The sequence below is a fragment of the Tetrahymena thermophila genome, assembly GCF_000189635.1.
Source record: "Tetrahymena thermophila SB210 genomic scaffold scf_8254486, whole genome shotgun sequence".
Classification (NCBI taxonomy): domain Eukaryota; phylum Ciliophora; class Oligohymenophorea; order Hymenostomatida; family Tetrahymenidae; genus Tetrahymena; species Tetrahymena thermophila.
The window spans coordinates 257,273-275,850 of record NW_002476261.1 but is presented as its reverse complement, the minus strand read 5'-3'; the positions used below and the strand labels follow the sequence as shown (position 1 = coordinate 275,850).

The window sequence follows — 18,578 nt, the reverse complement described above, 5'->3', positions numbered from 1 at the left end:
TTTAAAACACATTAAAATTAAATTTTTTTGATACATATGTAAACAAAAAAATAAACTAAATAGAGTAATTTTTTAGTTTTAGACCATTATTAATAAAAATTTTTCTTTTAGTTTTAATTCTTTAATAAAAAAAATAAATTATTTTAAAGTTCAAAAATGGAGGGAAAAACTTAACTAAAATTATGATATCTTCTTTAAATTTAAAAAACATCAAATATAATTGTAATATTATATTTAATTAATTATGAATAGAGTGAAATGCAATTCATATCTCATGATATTATTAAGAAATAAATAATATTTAGTAATAATTTTTAGTTATTTTTCACAAAATAAAATGAAAGATATAAATTTATTTTTATATATTATAAATATGATTTATTTATTTATTATTTTTGTAAATATTTTAATTATTTAGTTATTAATTTTTTTCTTATTGTACTTTTATTGAATTTATTTTTCAATTATTTTATAAAACAAATGCAACACCAGCAATTATTCTATCGTTTAGACTTCCTTGTACTGGTATTTTTATTTTTGCTACAAGTTTTTCTCTTTGGCTACTTGAGAATATTGGGAATTCCTATTATTTATGATAAAAAAACGTAAATACTAAAATTATTTAAAAAAATATTTGTATTACTCCTAAAGTATTAGAGGGGTAAGGATCTTATTCATCTTTAGGGATAAATCCAATATATAATTCAGGTAGTTAAACGAATTCAGGAAGATCTTAGGCTCCATCAATAAGATGTCCTTAGTTAATCTAGCAACCTTAAAGTAAAAGATTTTTTATCTAATTTTAAAAAAGAGTATTTAATAATCTATTTATCACTTTATCTTTAAATATACTTTTATGGTAATGGCAGTGCTGATTTTTGATTAATCGAATGATGTAACTATTTTAAGGTCATTAAGGGGTTTGCTTATTTTTCTTGCTGTTTTCTATCTTAAAGCGTTTAAGAAAATTTCGGGGTGGAAAAGGTCAGATAAATTGAGTGGACTGTCAAGAAGACTACCGTTTCTTAAGGTTTCTACCCATTTCTTAAGTTGATAAACTCTTGAGCAGAATCCCTTAAGCCAGCTATTAGCGTTATCAGGTCCTTCCCAAACTTTACTCCATTTTTCAGGAACATTACCAAGCATGAGTTCCATACCTGTTGCTTGTATTTCGCTAGTTAATAAACCATTTCCAAACAAAACCTATGAATTTAAAAAATTTTAATAAAATCTTTAAGATAAAATAAATTTTTAATTTACTTTATTCAAACCCTCAATTGAGCTTTCAATTTTTTCAAGCATTTAGTATGCTGATGAAGCTTCTAGGTAAACAAATGATTCTATAGGGTCTGTTGAAGTTAGATTTTAAGGTTTAATTTAAGGTAAACCACTTCCTTCACGGAACTGCTTATAAAGATTTTTCCAAAGATTTATAATTGTTCCAAGTTATTTCTACCATTTTTCCTTATCAAATTTAAGATCCTCAGCACTTGCTTGCATGATAATCTTAAGATTAGAAATAACCTGTTAAGTATTATATCTTTAAACTGCCTTATCAATATTTAGAGGTAAACCAAAAATAGAGGGAGTATCAGTTTCACTCATCTTCTTAACTATTGCCAAGTAATCAGGCAAATTAGTACTTTGTGGGAGAGTATCACCAGTAGGTATTCTAGCAGAACCTTTAAGAATATTATTATTGAAATACAATTCGATGTAGGATCTCAATACTCTCATATCAAAAGCCTCATCAATTCTACCTCCATAAATTGCATTTTCAAATAACCCATAAAGAGTTTCCCAACTTATTCCTTTCTATTAGGTGTCCTAAACAAGTCCTTCAATAATTTAAGTACCAGCCTATATATACATAAAAACAAATTATTAGAAACCATAAAATTAAAAACAATTAATCTTGGAGCTTTTAAATTCAAATCTAAGTGGAGCTAGAAAATATTTAAAAATTAATAAAAAATTTAAAACAATTACTCTCAAATCACCATATGAAAACTCATAGAACTTAGACCAACCTTAAGGAATATAGGTTCTTCTTTCTTGTAAAATAGCATGGAACCAAGCTAAAAGGAATAACAATTAAGCTCTCTAAGCAGAACCCTTGGCAATGTATTAGGGACTCCAACTGCTGTAGATTCTTTCAACGTTCTTTTTAAGACCAGGTGGAGATTCATAAGATACCTTGTAGCAGGTTTCTAGTAAGATAGCTGGGAATTTAATATGAGCTTCAGTTGTAAGCCATAATCTTTTTAAATAAAATTAATTGATGATTATGAAAAACCTTGGAATTTTTTTTATTTACCTGAAATTCTAGTGAGGTGTTAGAGTTTTTAATTCTTTTTCTAAAATTGGAAGCCATGCTGTGACTAAATGTAAGTTTTTAAGACAAAGCCAATATCCTTTGTTTGCAGCCTTTTTTATTTAATAAATTTTTTTAATACTAGCATTGAATGTAAGATTTTTTTTACTTCTCTTAGTTTTTCTAGAGCTACGTCATTTTGGTTACCACCCATGGACATTTCTTAGAAGTTTTCTCTGCCAATTTATTACTCAGCATATTCTTCTAATTCTGCAGAAGGATCAGAACCGGGAGAAACAACAAACAAGGCAGGAGTTTAGGTGGATGTCTCCTATTAATAGATGGAATTAAAAGAGAATGGATTTCCACTAATTGAAGATATTTGCAATGACTAGCATACAAAATCATTCAAAGCAGATTGCAATCTTTCAGGTCTGAAAACTTGAACAAACAATACTTTCTAAAATTGAGTTAATTTGCTTGCATAGGCTTAGGGGAAAACTCTTTCACATTGCAATTCCTTGCTCCATTATTCCCACTCTCTATCATTGAAGTTAATATTGTTGCAAAGTTTTCCAAAACTATTGACAAATACTGCATATTGATCTTTGCAGTCAGGGTTAGCCCATTTAGGTAATTACAAGTTGCTTTCAATTGCTAGAGCTGATTTATAAATTTAATAATAAATATATATTATTTTCTTAAATAAAATTAATTTTACCAGTGTTTCCTAACAAGAAATCCCATTCGCTTTGTTAGAAATACTCAGGATATATGTCGTGAACAATATGAAGACCAAACATAAGTCTATCGTGTTTAAATAGCGAGCTTGCAACATTATTAAAGATAATTCTATTTAGATTGACTGCACAGAATTGGAGTTTAGCTTGCATATTGGGGAATTATTCTTTAACATTTAGGCAAATTTTGAAAAGCTTTATGAAGTAATTCAAAGAGAACCTGTACATATTATTGATTTTCTTTAAGTCACCTATACTTATGAAAAGTTAAGCACCCTTGACTGCAAGATTTCTATAGACTTCTCTTTATTGATCTAGGTTTTCTTATAATTTTGTACTTTCCTTTAAACTAACTTCAATAGTCTAACTCTTTTACTTAGTTTGATTTAAACTCTCAATAAGCACAGAATTTTCAAGGATGTTACCTAAAAATTAATAAAAAAACAAATTAATAAAATTTAGCTAAAACGATTTAATTAATTTATAAAAAAATACCTGTTGAACTTGCCAATTCTTCTAAAAGTGTCTTTTCTAACTCTTCTAGTTGTATTTTGAGTTTTTCTTCATTCTCTAAGAGCTCTTATTTTCTTTTTTCTAGATCTGGCTATTCGTGGTTAATAATTATACTCAACAGTTTACCTTCCAAACCACTCTTGGTGACTGTGTAGTTTATTATACTTACCAAAGCACTTGTATTTGCATTTATTTCAATACCGCTATTTCTTGTACATAAATAAAGCTTGAAATTCTCATTATAGTTAACATATTTATCGCCAATCATAACAACCCATCTAGGACCTTAGTGGACTAAATCTTTTCTCAAAATAGGTACTAAAATAGGTTCTATTTTATCTAATTCTTAAATCAGTAAAGTTTTTCCGAAAAGAACCTTTATTCAATTAAGTAATTTTAGTTAATAAGCATTTAAAAAAATGAATTTAAGTTAAGTTAATTAAAGGGAATTGCAAATTTAAAATGTAAATACTGATAATTCGAGTTGATTAGAGAATTTAGGGTCTTGTTGATTTAAGACTTCGATAGTTCCTAAATTTTTCTTGAGCCACTCAGTAGCTTAAGTATTAGGATCAATCAACAAAGGAGTCTTACTAGAATGGAAGATCATAACACTGTTTTCTAAACTGAGAGAGTCACCAGGTAAACCCTCACTCTTCCACTTAAGCATTTAACCTTCGCTACTTAGGAATTTCAAGTAATTAAAAGTCTGAGATTTGGTCATTTATTTCCATTCTTATATTGCCTTTTCTCTTTAATTTTCATCATTTTCACTTAAATAGATTGTAAAACCAGCAGCAAGTAAACTCTCTACTGGGAAACTTTTGAATTCTTTTTCAATAGATTAAGCTTGAGCTTCCCAACGAACCTTTTCATCACCTAATTTATCAAGAAGTTAAGAGGCCACAGCTAATGTTTCTTCTTATTTCTTTAGTTCGTTTTTCAATATTTCTGCTGAAGAAGTCTTTGAAGCAAAGTCTTACTTCAATTATTCTACCTTTCCTTCTAATTTTTGAAGCTCATTTTCATTTTCTTAAAGTTTTTGTCTACTAGCATTCAGCTTTGAATCAATTGCTTTAAGATTATTTTTAAGAGGAATAACTTTTTCATTTACTTCACTATACTTAAGTACTGCAATAGTCCAATCAGCCATAGGACCAGCAGCTTTTGAAGCATTATAAGAAACTTCTTTTCTGAAAGATGATTCACTTTCCATAATTTGGGCCTAAACACCTCTTCTAACTTATGGAGTAATAATATCAGGATCAAAGTTAATAATTTATTCTAATACCTACCTATTACTTAAAAACTATCTAACAGTTTACCATTTCTCAACATCTGAAATATTGAAGACCCTTAAGACACCTTTCATGATATTGTGAATAACAGGAGGAGGCATCATCAAATTTCTTAAGAAATCTAAATCACTTTTGCTAATATTGTCTACAGATTTTTTGGCAGATTGAATTAAAGGCTTTTTTTAAGGTTAAAAAATATTATTTTAAAACCATTATTTTTTTTAAATAAAGTGAAACTTAGCAAAAAAATAAAATTTAAATCAAAATTTTCTGATTTGCTAGAGTAAAATCAAAAAAAAGATTTATTTTGATAAATTACTTCGACTTCTTGGAGCTATCTTTGGACTTCCATCCTTTAATCTTGTATCTTTCCTTCTTCACTTTGTAAATATTCTTAAATTTTTTCACACTCAGCCTTTCTTTCTGCAGCATTTTACATAGCTTTACTAATTAATACCAAGGCGTTGTCTGCTTCTTTTTGCTTTACAGCTAACTCTTACTTTTTGACTTAAGCTTGCTTTTATAAGACATCTACCAATTCTTTTGCTTCTTAAAGTTTACCTAAACCCTTCTTCAAGTGAGAGCTCTATATATTAAATAATAATATAATAAGATAAATGATTATTTCAAATTATTTGAAAAATTACCTAGCTGCCTCTTGAATTAACTTTCTTTTGATAAATTTTAGAATAAGTATGAGCCAAAGCAAATAAATGAGATGGCGAAGCACGAGAGTTATCTAAACCATACTTGTGTATATTGATAAAGTAACTGGCAATATCTTCTTTTTCTTTTGCAGGGAAATTTTCAAGCATTTCTTTTAATTCTTCTTTCATAATCACTGACATAGATTCTTTGCTCCTAATTTAGTTAGTTATTTTAACATTTATTTAAATAAATTTAATGATAATGATTAAGTATGAATCTAAAAATTAAGTTTAATTAAAAGTTATAATATTTTCTTAAGATGATCAATAAGCATTAAATATTATTAGATTTTAAATAGTGACAATATAATCTAGCCAAAAGTGAAAAATGAATAGAGAAAATCATATTTTGATATTTATCTTTAAATTTTTAAAATTCCAAAAAAATTTAATAGAAAAATCATGAATAATTTGGCTATTTATGATGATTCTATCAAAAATGCTGATAAATTATATTTAATTGATAAAAATTAAAAAATTTTTTACCAGTTATTTAACCATATGACTGTACATTTAGTAAAGAATGCTGGATTAGAAGCACAATTAGCTGCAAATGTCTCCTCGGAATGATCCATGCTTAAAACAACTCTTAGATTTTATCTAATTAAAATTAAATTGAGAGTTATTAAAATAAGCTTGTGAAAGATTAATAAAATTATTAATGATTTTGTTAATTTATTTATTGTTTATTTAAATGAATTAATTACCTAACTCTCATACAGAAAATATCATATAAAGATCTTCCATAGTTTTCTCTACGGACTTCGTCAGCATTTTAGAAGGAATGATCCACTTCATCTTAAGTAAAGAGACCTGGAATTTCACCACTTGAAATCAATGAGTTGAGTAATTCCAAAAACTCAGATTTTACTAAATGATGATCTTCAATATATAAAATTACTTATTTATTTTAAGCTGCTGCTTTTTCTAAGAAAATCTTAAGTTCTTTTTTAAACTCTCTTGTGCTATAATCTCTGCTTGTGCTAGGACTGACTATTTCCATTCTTAGCATAGTAGCCATAAGACTAATACAACTTTTTCTTCCTATACCACTTCTACCAGCGAGTAAAACACTGCCACTTTAGCTTAAGCATCTATCAAGACCTGTTAAAATTTTATTTTATATAATTTATTTCAAATAAAAGTTGTTTTTGTTTAATTACTTGATAAAAGAGATAGGACTTCATCTAATAAGTGAAGTTTCATCTCTTTAAATTCTCTTTCATACATGAGCAAACCTTAATTGATTGCAACAATATAATCTTTTTTCTCTAATCTAGTTAATTGCTTTTACCCTCCAACAGAGCTAAAGAAAATGTTAGGAGTAACCTAATATGATAAATGTGAGCGAAGTAAAGAGCCAACGAAAGCATCGAATTTATTTTATTATTCAAAGTTTACTAATCTATCTCTGAATCTCTTTGATATTTCATTATATAAGGCTTCACCTATAGAATCTGGATTGCTCTAACCGATTTCATATCTCAACATACCAAAAACTATTTAAGTTAAATTTCTAGGGGTAAAGCTGTAGTGTCTGTGCTCATCAACGTTAAATTTACTTGCGAAATTTGTGTAGAAATCAATTAAAACTAAACTGAATTTTTTAGCTATTCAAAATATAATAAAAAAATTTAATTTAAAAAAATTTTTTTGAATTTTTAATGAAAAATTTGATTGAAATTGCTTAAAAAAATTTACCAATTTATGCTGCCTAATTTTTTTCAATGCGAACTTTTTCGCTTTGGAAAATAGCCTTTGAATATTCAGTGTATGTGTGCATTAATTCTTCTTTTGAAGGATATTATATGTAATGTATACGAGCGTTAGCAGTAAATCTAGTAGAAATTTCATGTCTACCTATAGTTGAAGAAGGTGCCATAGAAGCAACAATCTAAATTTTTTCGTCAAGGTAAACAAACTCTAATTATTCATCATAATAACCTTTGTGAGTAATAATTTATTGCAAGAAAGCTATGAGTTATATAGTTTGATATTTATCTGGTTTGGGTAAGTTAATATCTTTGAGGTATAAAACTAATCTACTGGCATCCTTTGGCTTAAGAATTCTTCCTTGAGAAAAAGTACCCTTCATACAAATTTGATTAAGCTTTTGAATTATTTATGCTGCAGTAGTTTAAGCGTTACAATAGATTGTAGCAACTTAAATTTTTTATTATTTTCTAAGCTCATTAAAAGCTGCCCTAATCAACAAACTCTTTCCACTTCCTTCAGGACCACAAACAATAAAAGGTTCACAATTTAAAATCCATGGCTTTAAAACTTCAAAATCTCTTTGAAGACCTATATAAAAAAGTGATTAATATCTTAACTAATGACTCAAATTTCCTTACCAATTGTTTATATGATTGGTGGTTCTTCACTATCAGCAAAGTCATTCAGATTGATGTCTTAAGAAAGGATAGAAAGTGGCTTTACGTTAAATCAAAAATGAATTTATTTAAATTTTTTTAAAAGTAAAATAAAGTACTCTTAGAGATCCGTTAATGCAAACAAAATCTAATGGTGAATTATTAAGATCACAAGGAGGTTTATCTCCAGACAAAGAAAATATTTCATTTGCAATTTTTACTCTAATCTGTAAGGAGAAATTACTGCAAAAACCTCTTAACATTTAAGTAACAAATTCACTCTTGCTTTGGATAGAAGTAAGCTAAGAAAGGACATTCATAACTAAACCAATTCTAGTTGTCTAAACTACTTACTCTTCTTCAAATTGTTGAACAAACTAAAGAATCTTATAGAAATATTCTTCTAAAAGATTTTCTAACTTAGCTTATAATTCTTCTTTCTATCTCTTTACCCATTTATTGACTACTGATTTAATGCTAATATCTTCCTAGTTTAAGAAAATCATACCCATTCTAGAAACAGTAGCTGGAGATGCGTATTGTAAATCATTTGTTTCAAAAATAAAATTGACATTATCTTAGAAGCTAATACGCTCACCTATTAGAATTATATGAAATATAATATTTAATTAAATACATACATAGCAGATAATAAATTTATTTATTAAATTAAATAAAATTTTAAGTAATTAATTACCAGTAGGTAGTGTGAGTAAATGATTGTCATCGAGGACAGAGTTAAGTGATTCAATCCATTCAGGGTCAATATCACCATCACAAATAATCCAACTAATGACATCACTTGATTCTTTAATGACTTCTCTTGCACTGCTAGTTAAAACACCTTCAGTGAATTCTCTTGTGTCATTATTCATAAGACCTAAAAGTTAGCTCCTTGGCATACTCTTAGGATTCATAACATATGCCTATTTATATTTTGCAATGAAAAATCCTAAGTTTAAATCATAAATTTAAAAAAAAATAAGTTCTTACTTTAACTTAAGTTCCCATTTTTTCATAGGCTTTTTTAAGAGTTTTCCAAATAGTTGTTTTACCACAACCAGAGGGGCCGACTAGGACAACACCCATTCTCTACTTACAAGCCTCATAAAATTGTAATATTTTAGAAATTTAGGTCTCAATGACATCCAATTTCATTTCAGCTAGTACTTCTTCAACTGCTTTTGTGAGTTCAGCATAAACGATATCTTCTGATTTAATCCCTGGGAAAACATCTTAAACCAAAGCAACGAACTTACGAGTATCTGAAAATGTCAGCTTGGACATTGTATTAATTCTAATAGCTTTAATTAATAATTCAGCTTCTTATTCCTAATTTTTATAATTAAAATTTAATTGAAAAAAAATTAACTATAAATTATTGTAATACTCTAGAAATATTTGGTGTTTTTTATCTCTCTGCTTAAATAAGTTAACCAGCTACAGTGAGAATAGTTTTAAGAGCTCTAAGACCCCAATCATAATGTTATTGAGGAGAAAGCAGCTATCTACTGAGAGTAAATATTGAAATAACTTTTTAAGACAGTTCCTTTGCATATTTAAAGCCTTCAGAGTAGAGAAGAGTTTCAGCAATCAGCTCATTATCAGGTACACTCATAGCTACTGGTCTGAATAACTACTTTAAGTTATCTGGCAATTTACTTCTACCACCATATCCTATTTTTTTTATTATTAATATTTAAGTTAGTTTAAGATATATTATTTATTTAATTACCTTTTCCTGCAGGGTTAAGAGTGACAAAAATACCAGAATTTTTATTAACTTCAATAGTTTATCCCATCAATTGCATGGTTTATTCCCCTTCTTTGATAGCCCATTAAATGACTTAAATTTACTGAGAGATAGCTGATAATTATTCTTCTAAAAGACGATTGAACTCATCAAAGCAACCCCAAGCACCACATTTAACTAAACCAATAAAAATTCTACCCATACTCTTGAAATCCAATCCCTCATCACAATTAAATACCAAAACCTGTTTTTAATTAAAATGAATTTAAAAACTTTATCAATTCAATATATATTGTTACCTATCTACCAAATGCTTAACCTAGTGCCTTGACTGACTCTGTTTTTCCTGTACCAGCAGGACCATAAGGATTACCACCATAACCCATATCCATACCTATTTAGTAAAATGATTAACAAATTTAATATAAGAGAGAGATAATAAATAAATCAATAAAATTAATCTGATAATATAAATGAAATTTAAGATAAATATTTAATAAATAACCTTAAGTCAGTGTAAGATAACATTTATCTGTCAAGGGAGTGTGCACAAGCTTAGGTGCATTACCTTAATATTCATAAGTATAATCAAATCTAGCTCTACACATAATAATTTCTCCATTTTTCTTTTAATTCATTTCGTATTTCAATTATTTATACCAGAACCAATCTTAAACATCCTATACATTATTGTCTATTAAGACATCAATAACTTCAATGTGGTGAATCAAATCTAGGATCAAAGCTTTTAATTTTAACTAAATCAATAATGGTGCACCGCCAACAAGTTTAGTAAACTATTCTAACATTCTAGATAAATCTGCTTTGTAATTTGATAATTTTCCATTTCTTATTGCACCTAAATTAAAAGAAATAAATTTAAAATTTACAGATTAAGATGATAAAATATAAATTAATTAAGTAATTAATTAATTAATTAATTACCAACTGCTTTTTCAGTAAATTTGATTTCCTCACTAATACATAAAATTTAACTTGGGTATTTATCAGCCTCAAGAGAATTCTCAGTAAGGCATTCAACTAATAGCTTTTGTAAAGTCTTAACCATATTTCTACTTAAAGAGTTCAACCAATTTTCTACCTACTCTTCCACTTAAACTTTCTCATTCAATTCTAAATTTTATTTTAAATTGATAAATTAATCTTTGTAAAACAAAATAAAAATTCATTTACAAACAGTTTCTTTTTAAGATGATATCATAGCAAGAATCTGAGAGCAATCTTTGTTAAACTCAACTTTATTGATTCCTGCAAACAATTTCTTTAGATGCATTTAGATAACTTAAGCATTTTAACTTTAACCAAGAATTTCTAACAAATCGTCATCACCCAAGAAATAAAATCTAGGGAATTTGCCTATATTAAAAATAAATATTTTATTAAACAATTTACAAAATCAATTAATTTTTTTACTTCTCTTTTCTTCTAAGAAATCATTTAAGGCCTTTTAGCATCTTTCAAGTTAATCTAAAATTGTTTCCAAAGTATCTTTAATACCTGCCACCATGCAAAGAGAAACAACTTTAGGATCTCTTTCAATACCAAGCATAATTGATCTATTTATAATAATTTAAAATTTTAAGTAAGTAAGTAACTTAATATCCTCAAAAATTAAATTAAACTTTTTAATTACCTAAAATCGTCATCAAGACGCTTAAATCTACCTTATTCTGCAGGAAGAGCGCCTCTTCCGAAAATAGGTTCTAGATAAACCCATTTTCTTTAAATAACTTGCAATTTTCCTATTTTAATTGAATTAATTTTTTTTTAATAAAATTATTTATTTATTTGATTTAAAATTATATATTAATAAACAAAATAAATTTACCTAAATATTCATCCACACCACCAAGCTTTTGCTCAAACCCTTCAATCTAATCTTGGAATCTAGCATAGAATTTACTTTCTTTCATAGAAGCAAGTAAACTTTGGTTATCTGATACCTTAGTTAGCAAGTCTTTCCATTCTTTAATAAGAGGAGTTTATCTGCCATTAGAATTATGCTCAGTTAATTCAAAATCGTAAGTTTCGCACCACTGCTTTAACTCTTAAATTGCTTCTCTTAAAGCAACTTCACCTTGAGCTCTAGCTGCTAAATCTTTCAAATCATTCATTTTTAAGAGAATTTCTTTATCTGCATCCAATAAATGACCAAACTTTAAAGTTTCTAGAGTAACATCTTTAGGTAATTTAAGGATTCCAAATAAGCTTCTCCAATGTTCTCTTTCAAAAGCTTCGCCTATATTTAAATTAAATTAATTTTTTTTTAACTTTATTATTTATATAAGTTTTAATAATTTATTAGAGTATAAATAAATATTGGTATGTATTTGCTATTTTGATTAAAGGTGATATTTATATTTTGACTAATTATTTACCAATACAAAGTCTAAGTCCAGTCCAAATTTATTTGAAGCGATCAATTTGATCTATCATGTATTATGAAACTGCATCTCTTTTAGTCTGTTGCTTTAATAGATCAGTCCACTTCATGGTGAAATCTTGGAAGTCGTAGAGCTTACCCTTAACTACAAGCCAATCCTCCTTTTCAAAGGTTTCTAATTCAGAACTAAAGTCATCAAATACCTTCCATTAAGACTCCTATTATTATGAAAAATGTAAAAATATTTTAATTTAAAAAACTTAATTTAAATAAGCTCACTTCAGATTGTAACTCTCTTCTAACTTGAGATAAGCTTGCAAAAGAAGGCTGATCCATCTCAAAGTGGTCGCAATCCTTTTAAATGCCTTCGACTTTCTTTTCGATCTCTCCCCAATCGTTTCTCCATTCTTTCATCTTTGCTGCTAATTCTCTTGCTTGTTCTTTATCTAATTCTTCTGTTTGTTTTGGCTTTAAGTTTTACCACTTAGCATAAAATTTATCAATTTCTTAATTGACTCCTTCACTTCTCTTACCTAAATTAGAATTCAAAAGAAATTTAATTTAATTATTAATTTATATTTGTGAGCTTTGTATTTCTTTTTATGTTTTGTCTAGATTTAATTTATAAAAAACTCTTTACCAATTTCTTGCTTAATTGTTTTAGTTTATTCAGACAATATATTATCGAAATCTCCAATTGCAAGCTCGAAATTTTCCCATCTCTTTTCGATGTTAGAAGTGTTTTAAACGAAGCCAACAAGATTTCTTAAGAGTTTATTTTTAACTTGAATATTGTTAAGCTTTTGCTGCATGGGTTTCTTCTAACCCTTCAATTCAAAATATGAACTCTTAGCTGCATTCATTTCTTCCATAGTCTTAGGCTTGTTTGATAATTTTTCCAAACTATTTGTTACAAATTCTTCTAAAATTTCACAATCACTCTTTACACTATTCTTGAGAGAATTAGTTAAATTATCGATAAAGTTTTATAGTAAATCGTCAGCGCTGTTTTTGAAAGGAGTAAGATTTACATTAAAACATTCTATTTTATAACTATCTTAAAGTTTTTCAAGTTCTTTTCTCTTTGTTCTAATATTCTTTATATTATATTCCCAGTCTTCAATGTCTGAGAGCTATTAAATCAAAAAAAATAATATTAAAACTAAGTAAAATGATTAAAAATGTACTTTTTCTTCAACTTTATCGCTATCTAAGTATCCAATAACAGTCCAGTTACGGAATTTTTCAAGAAGATTCTACAATTTTTCAAATAGTTTTTCAGCTTTTGCATAAACAACAGAAAGGTATTGGGCATTGTTCTTAGGCATAGCACTATAAACCTCTGAACTTCCACCTACTCCTTAGAAATTTTTAGCAGGCCAATTAATAAAAGCTCTGATTTCTCTATAATATTTTTCCTTTAATTCTTCAAAAGGAGGTCTGAACTCAATATTTTTTCCCTTCAAAACAATATCAGCATTCATTTCTTAAAGGTTCTATTTAATTTAAGTTTAATTTAATAAAATTTACAAATCAAATTTATTTTTTACCTAATCTAACATTTAAAGTCCTCTTTAGTATTAATGTTCCAAAGCTTTATATAATTAAATATCCCAATTGTATTTCCATACATTACAAATGCTTGGATCTTTTCCTTAGCATCCAACATCAATTGTTTTTTTAATTGTCTTAATTAATAAGAAAAATAAAAATAAATTAATATTTATTATTTGAATATATAGTATAAACATTAATAAAAGTTTATTACTTCTAACTTTTCCTTCCAGACATGTTTATTCTTGACGAGGTCGACATCAAAAAGGAAAATAACTTGTTCTATTAAACTCATATGAAGTTTTCTTAATCTTCTGTTTTCATTCATAATATCATTAGCAGCTTCTTACACTTTTTTTATATAATCTTCTAACTCATCTACATTGTTCCAAGTAATGTTTCCTTGATTTTAACCACCTTATTACTTTTTAGCTCCAACTTTAGGATTTAAAATTATGTTTTCGAACTTCATAGCTTTGTCAGCAAGCATTTTCTAAAGGCATTGAGGAATCACACTTGACATTGAGTTATAAAAATTAGCAATCTAATTAATTTTAATTAAGAAAAAATACACATTTGTTAAAGTTTACTGAATTAATTAACAAATTACTTGCTTTAGATTTAAAGCTTCTTTATAAAACTTTTTGCCATTTTCTACAACTTCAACAATTTACTTTGGAATATCTTTTTTGAAACCCAACTCAAAGAGTTATCTGACTTCTCTAATGAGCAAGACCAACCTTTCAGAGTAGTTGACTTCTACTAAGCCATTTTATAGGTTAATATCCATCATTCTACCAGTAATTTCTAAGCTTACTTTGCTGTCAGGTTTACTTATTTAGTTTATAGCATCAGATTTCCAAGAGTTAAATTAATCATTTTAATATTCATTTATTTAAGAAGATAGTTATTCACAATACTATTTAAATCCTCCGTATTCTCTTAAATCTCCCAAAGATGTTTAGCTGATAGTCATAATTCTCTTAAGCTAGTAATTAAGATAAATTAGTTTAAATATAAGTTTATTTTTCCTTAAAAATTTTATTTACTTTTCCACTTAGGGATTTACCCCAAACTATCGAGTTTAATATTTTGGAGAAATTATGACCTGAAGGAATAGCGTCAGAGCCTAAAACTGGATCTAAATTTTCTCCACTTTTTGTTTCGAATTCATTTTATATTTATTCAACTATTTAACGAATAGATTAAAGAATATTTGATCTCTCATTTTAAAGGTCTTTTTTTATTTTAGGACGGTTGAGCAAGCCATTCCAGCTTTGCATATCTCTAAATATTTACATCATATTTTCTTTTACATTTTAAGCAAGAATATCTTTTTTTAATATATTTACTACCTCGTCATCAATTTCCTAATAAAATCAAATAAAAATATTTTTTTAAAAAAAGGTTTTAAATATTTTTTGAAAAACAAATAAGTAAATTATTTAACAAAATTTATTACTTCCATCTATTGATTAAATTTTGTTTTAGCTGTATTCCATTAATCTTTGGTATTATCTGAAGCATTTAAACAATTCATTTATCTGAAAGTGCTATAAGCAGACTCAAAGTCTCCTTTAAGCTTACCGTTGCTAATTTATTGCATTTTTAATAATTCTTCATATTGTTCTCTTAATTCTAAGATTTCATTTATTCTTTAAATGGTATTATTAGAAAGTGTAAGATCAATTTATCCGCTTGTCCACTTTCTTCCTTAAGTCCACAATTGAGTTGTGTATAATGTAATATTTTCATTAAAGTGTTTCAAAAATAATTGTCCTTCATTAAGTTTCAATCTAACTTGGCTTTAAGAACTGTCCCAAATTTCCTGTGTATTAAACTCTTGCTAAAAACGTGCAACTAAAGTATTCATGCAGACCTCAAAAAACTTTCTCATTCTGACTTCAGGATAGCCTTGCTAACTAGGATCTAATCTCCATATCTTAATAATATAAATAAAAATTATTAAAAAGAAAATTAAGAATTAGCAGCTCAATATTTAAAATTTGATTAATTTTAATTTTCAACACTCTAATCAATTCTTATCTTTGAAGAAACTAAAAAATCATAAACAATAAATAGCGTTTCTCATTTTAAATATATAAAATTACCTTATCCATCACTGCTAAAGTTTAGTCTATTGCTTCCTTAATACCACTGAATTCAACTTTGTTTATATCTCTATTTTATAAGTGCAATTTAAAGTTTATTTACTTAATTTATAATTATTTGTGAAATTATCTAAGAAAATTGCCATCATTAATTGCTTTGCAAAAATTAAAAATACCTCCAAATTTTGTCAATTTAAGAGAGTTATTCGCTATATTGGGCTGCCCTTCTTTGCACTTAATTTGATGTAGCTGCAGATTGCATTCTAATCCAAAAATCTAATTCATCTACTGGCTTGAAAATGACTTTGACATTATTTTCATCCATGTCATCAAAGTTTCCATTGCCAAAACCTTTTAATATGACAATTGTTTTTTTAAAGCCTTCTAAATAAGCTTGTAAAATTCTAAAAAAATTGATCAATTTTATACCTTGTGTTGAGCCACTTAAATTCATCTTTAATTCTTCTAATAACTTGGTAATGCTGGGATCTGACTTTTCTTTAAGAGCTGGAAGATAAAAATTAGATAGTTGCAGATAAAGCTAATCTACTGGATTGCTTGACATTAAAGAGATACTAACTACTCTGTTTACGTTTTATGGTGTAATTGTTTCATTTGTAATTTTGCTTAACGTTATAATCAAACTTTCAGGTTGCTAACTATCAGTGTAATTATAAAGTTTGAAACCTTTTCCGTAAACGTAGAGAAGGGGCAGTGTGTTCTTGTCAGAATCATTTAAAAATTTATCTAAAATGGATGAATTGCTCAATTTTTCAGGAAATTCACTCAATTTGAGCAAAGCTGTAATGCAATTAAGCAAATACTCCTTTCTTTGATCCATAATTTGAAAGTATATATCCTATTTATCTATCTATGAATCTATGTGTATGTATTGACTATATTTAGAGTTCTTTTATTAATCGCTTATAAATACTTTTGTTAGTTTTTATATAATAAGCCTATCTTTTAAATACCTTATTTGACTCTTAATGTCAAAAACTACTTAATAAGTTTCTTTTTTATATTTTATTATTAATTAATTACTGCTTCTATTTTTTGAAATACTAAAAAAAGTTTGAAATCATTATTATAGATAAGTAGAAAGAAAATTAAAAGCAATCTTAAAAAAGAAATTAAACAAAGATAAATCTTTTAAATTAAAAAATAAATTTCAAATTTATTTATTTTATTTATATTATCACAAAGCCAGAATATTTCCCACTTTCTTCATTTTAAATAAATAAATAAATTAATATTTTTTATATTATTTTGAAAATCAAACTATAAATATTCAGTCTCATTTATCAAATTCAATTTTAATTGTTTAAAAAATGTTCTTACTTACTAAAAAATTTTGAGTAGAATTTTTATTTTTTCTTTAAAAAAATTTAATAAATATTGATAATAATTCTATAATATTTTAAATTAATTTTTAATCATCTTTTACTTAGTGATCAATTTTTAGAAGAAATTTTTATTTTATTTATTAATTATTTTTAAGATAAGGGTTATAATTTTTCAGCAAAAGAAAATATTAAAATAAAAATTTTATTAATTTTTAATTATTAAAATATTTGATTTTATGTTAATTATATTTAGCATATTTTCATTAAAAAATCATTTTAAAAAAAAACACACAAAAAATAATATAAAATTAAAAAATTTTTCATCTTTATAATATAAATTTAAATTGTTTTTAATATGACAAAATAGTCAATTAAAAAGGCTTTAATTAATTTATTATTGAAAAATTTTAATATTATTATTCTTAAATTGTCTGTCTGAAATTTTTAAATCATATAGTTAATATGAAAAATTGATTTTATCATATTTTGTATTATGAATCCAAAATTATTCAAATTGACAATTTTAAAGAATATATTTTGGAAATAATTTTTTACTTGATTTATACATTATCTTGCTTTTTCTTTTTATTAATATAAATACAAAGCAATCTATAAAGATATTTATTTACAACAATATCAAAAATAATCTTTCTAAAAGTTAATTAATTATTTGTTCTTTTTACCTTCTCTAGAACTTCCTAATAAATGGAAAATTTATAGAAATATTTGCTCATTCATTTTAAATTAAAAGCGAAAAGTTTTTTCGTAGAGTAAAATTCTAGCACAAAGATAGTCAGCTATATAAACTCTTTAATGACATATTATAATATAATAATTTATAGATTTTAGTAATATATAATAATGTTCTAATTACTGAATGGCCTTATAAATCAAGAATGATTAGTCACTAAAGTTATTGCTCTTGAGAGTAGAAAGAATTCAAATAATAAAAGAATTATCATTTGACAATTGTTAAGTACAATAATTTATTCTTTTATAATTTAAGATATTTTGAAAGACAAAAGAAATGAAAATATCCAACAAATAAGGTTAAAAATAAATTATTAAAACTCTAAACTAAGAAATATGCCACTTGATTAAAAAGATTATTCTTTGATATTTTATTGTTAAATACATTAAAGTTTTATAAAAGAAACTTTTAAGATTAAGTCCCCCTTTAATTTCATTTTTGAGAAAAGTTGGTAGGGGCTTACAAAAATATGTTATTATTTTGATTATTTATTAGATAGGAAGGGGTATAATTTATTTGAGGCTGAAAACACGAATATATGTGGCTGCTAGACTGTTAAGATACAAATGTTGATTTGAAAATCCTCCAATTGTCAATTAAAATGACGTATTATTTGATAAATAAATTTCTTGAAAATTGGAAGCGAGTTTGTTTAAATGATAAACACATACTTGCATTATTTCGTACTCTTAATTATAAATTTAATTTTTCACTA

General features: G+C 26.2%; 1 protein-coding gene across 1 annotated transcript; it reads right to left on the bottom strand. All coding sequences in view use genetic code 6, as the record gives it.

Moving 5' to 3' along the window:
- Nucleotides 1-460: 460 nt before the first annotated feature.
- Nucleotides 461-16,607, bottom strand: TTHERM_00558310 (cytoplasmic dynein 2 heavy chain 1; the record flags this gene model as incomplete). Its single annotated transcript, XM_001022394.2, has 41 exons — nucleotides 461-583; nucleotides 644-796; nucleotides 853-1,203; nucleotides 1,261-1,860; nucleotides 1,990-2,260; nucleotides 2,318-2,427; nucleotides 2,484-2,977; nucleotides 3,036-3,479; nucleotides 3,550-3,943; nucleotides 4,040-5,041; nucleotides 5,185-5,451; nucleotides 5,513-5,726; nucleotides 6,059-6,172; nucleotides 6,280-6,676; nucleotides 6,736-7,182; nucleotides 7,274-7,876; nucleotides 7,927-8,005; nucleotides 8,064-8,542; nucleotides 8,642-8,870; nucleotides 8,938-9,276; nucleotides 9,335-9,621; nucleotides 9,680-9,941; nucleotides 9,997-10,091; nucleotides 10,203-10,556; nucleotides 10,643-10,831; nucleotides 10,892-11,074; nucleotides 11,132-11,274; nucleotides 11,352-11,460; nucleotides 11,547-11,957; nucleotides 12,097-12,319; nucleotides 12,381-12,634; nucleotides 12,742-13,234; nucleotides 13,289-13,597; nucleotides 13,652-13,789; nucleotides 13,870-14,199; nucleotides 14,266-14,643; nucleotides 14,705-15,025; nucleotides 15,118-15,597; nucleotides 15,767-15,836; nucleotides 15,943-16,117; nucleotides 16,196-16,607. The coding sequence occupies 41 exons, from the start codon at nucleotides 16,605-16,607 to the stop codon at nucleotides 461-463; spliced, it is 12,726 nt and encodes a 4,241-aa protein (XP_001022394.2).
- Between the last annotated feature and the right edge of the window lie 1,971 nt (nucleotides 16,608-18,578).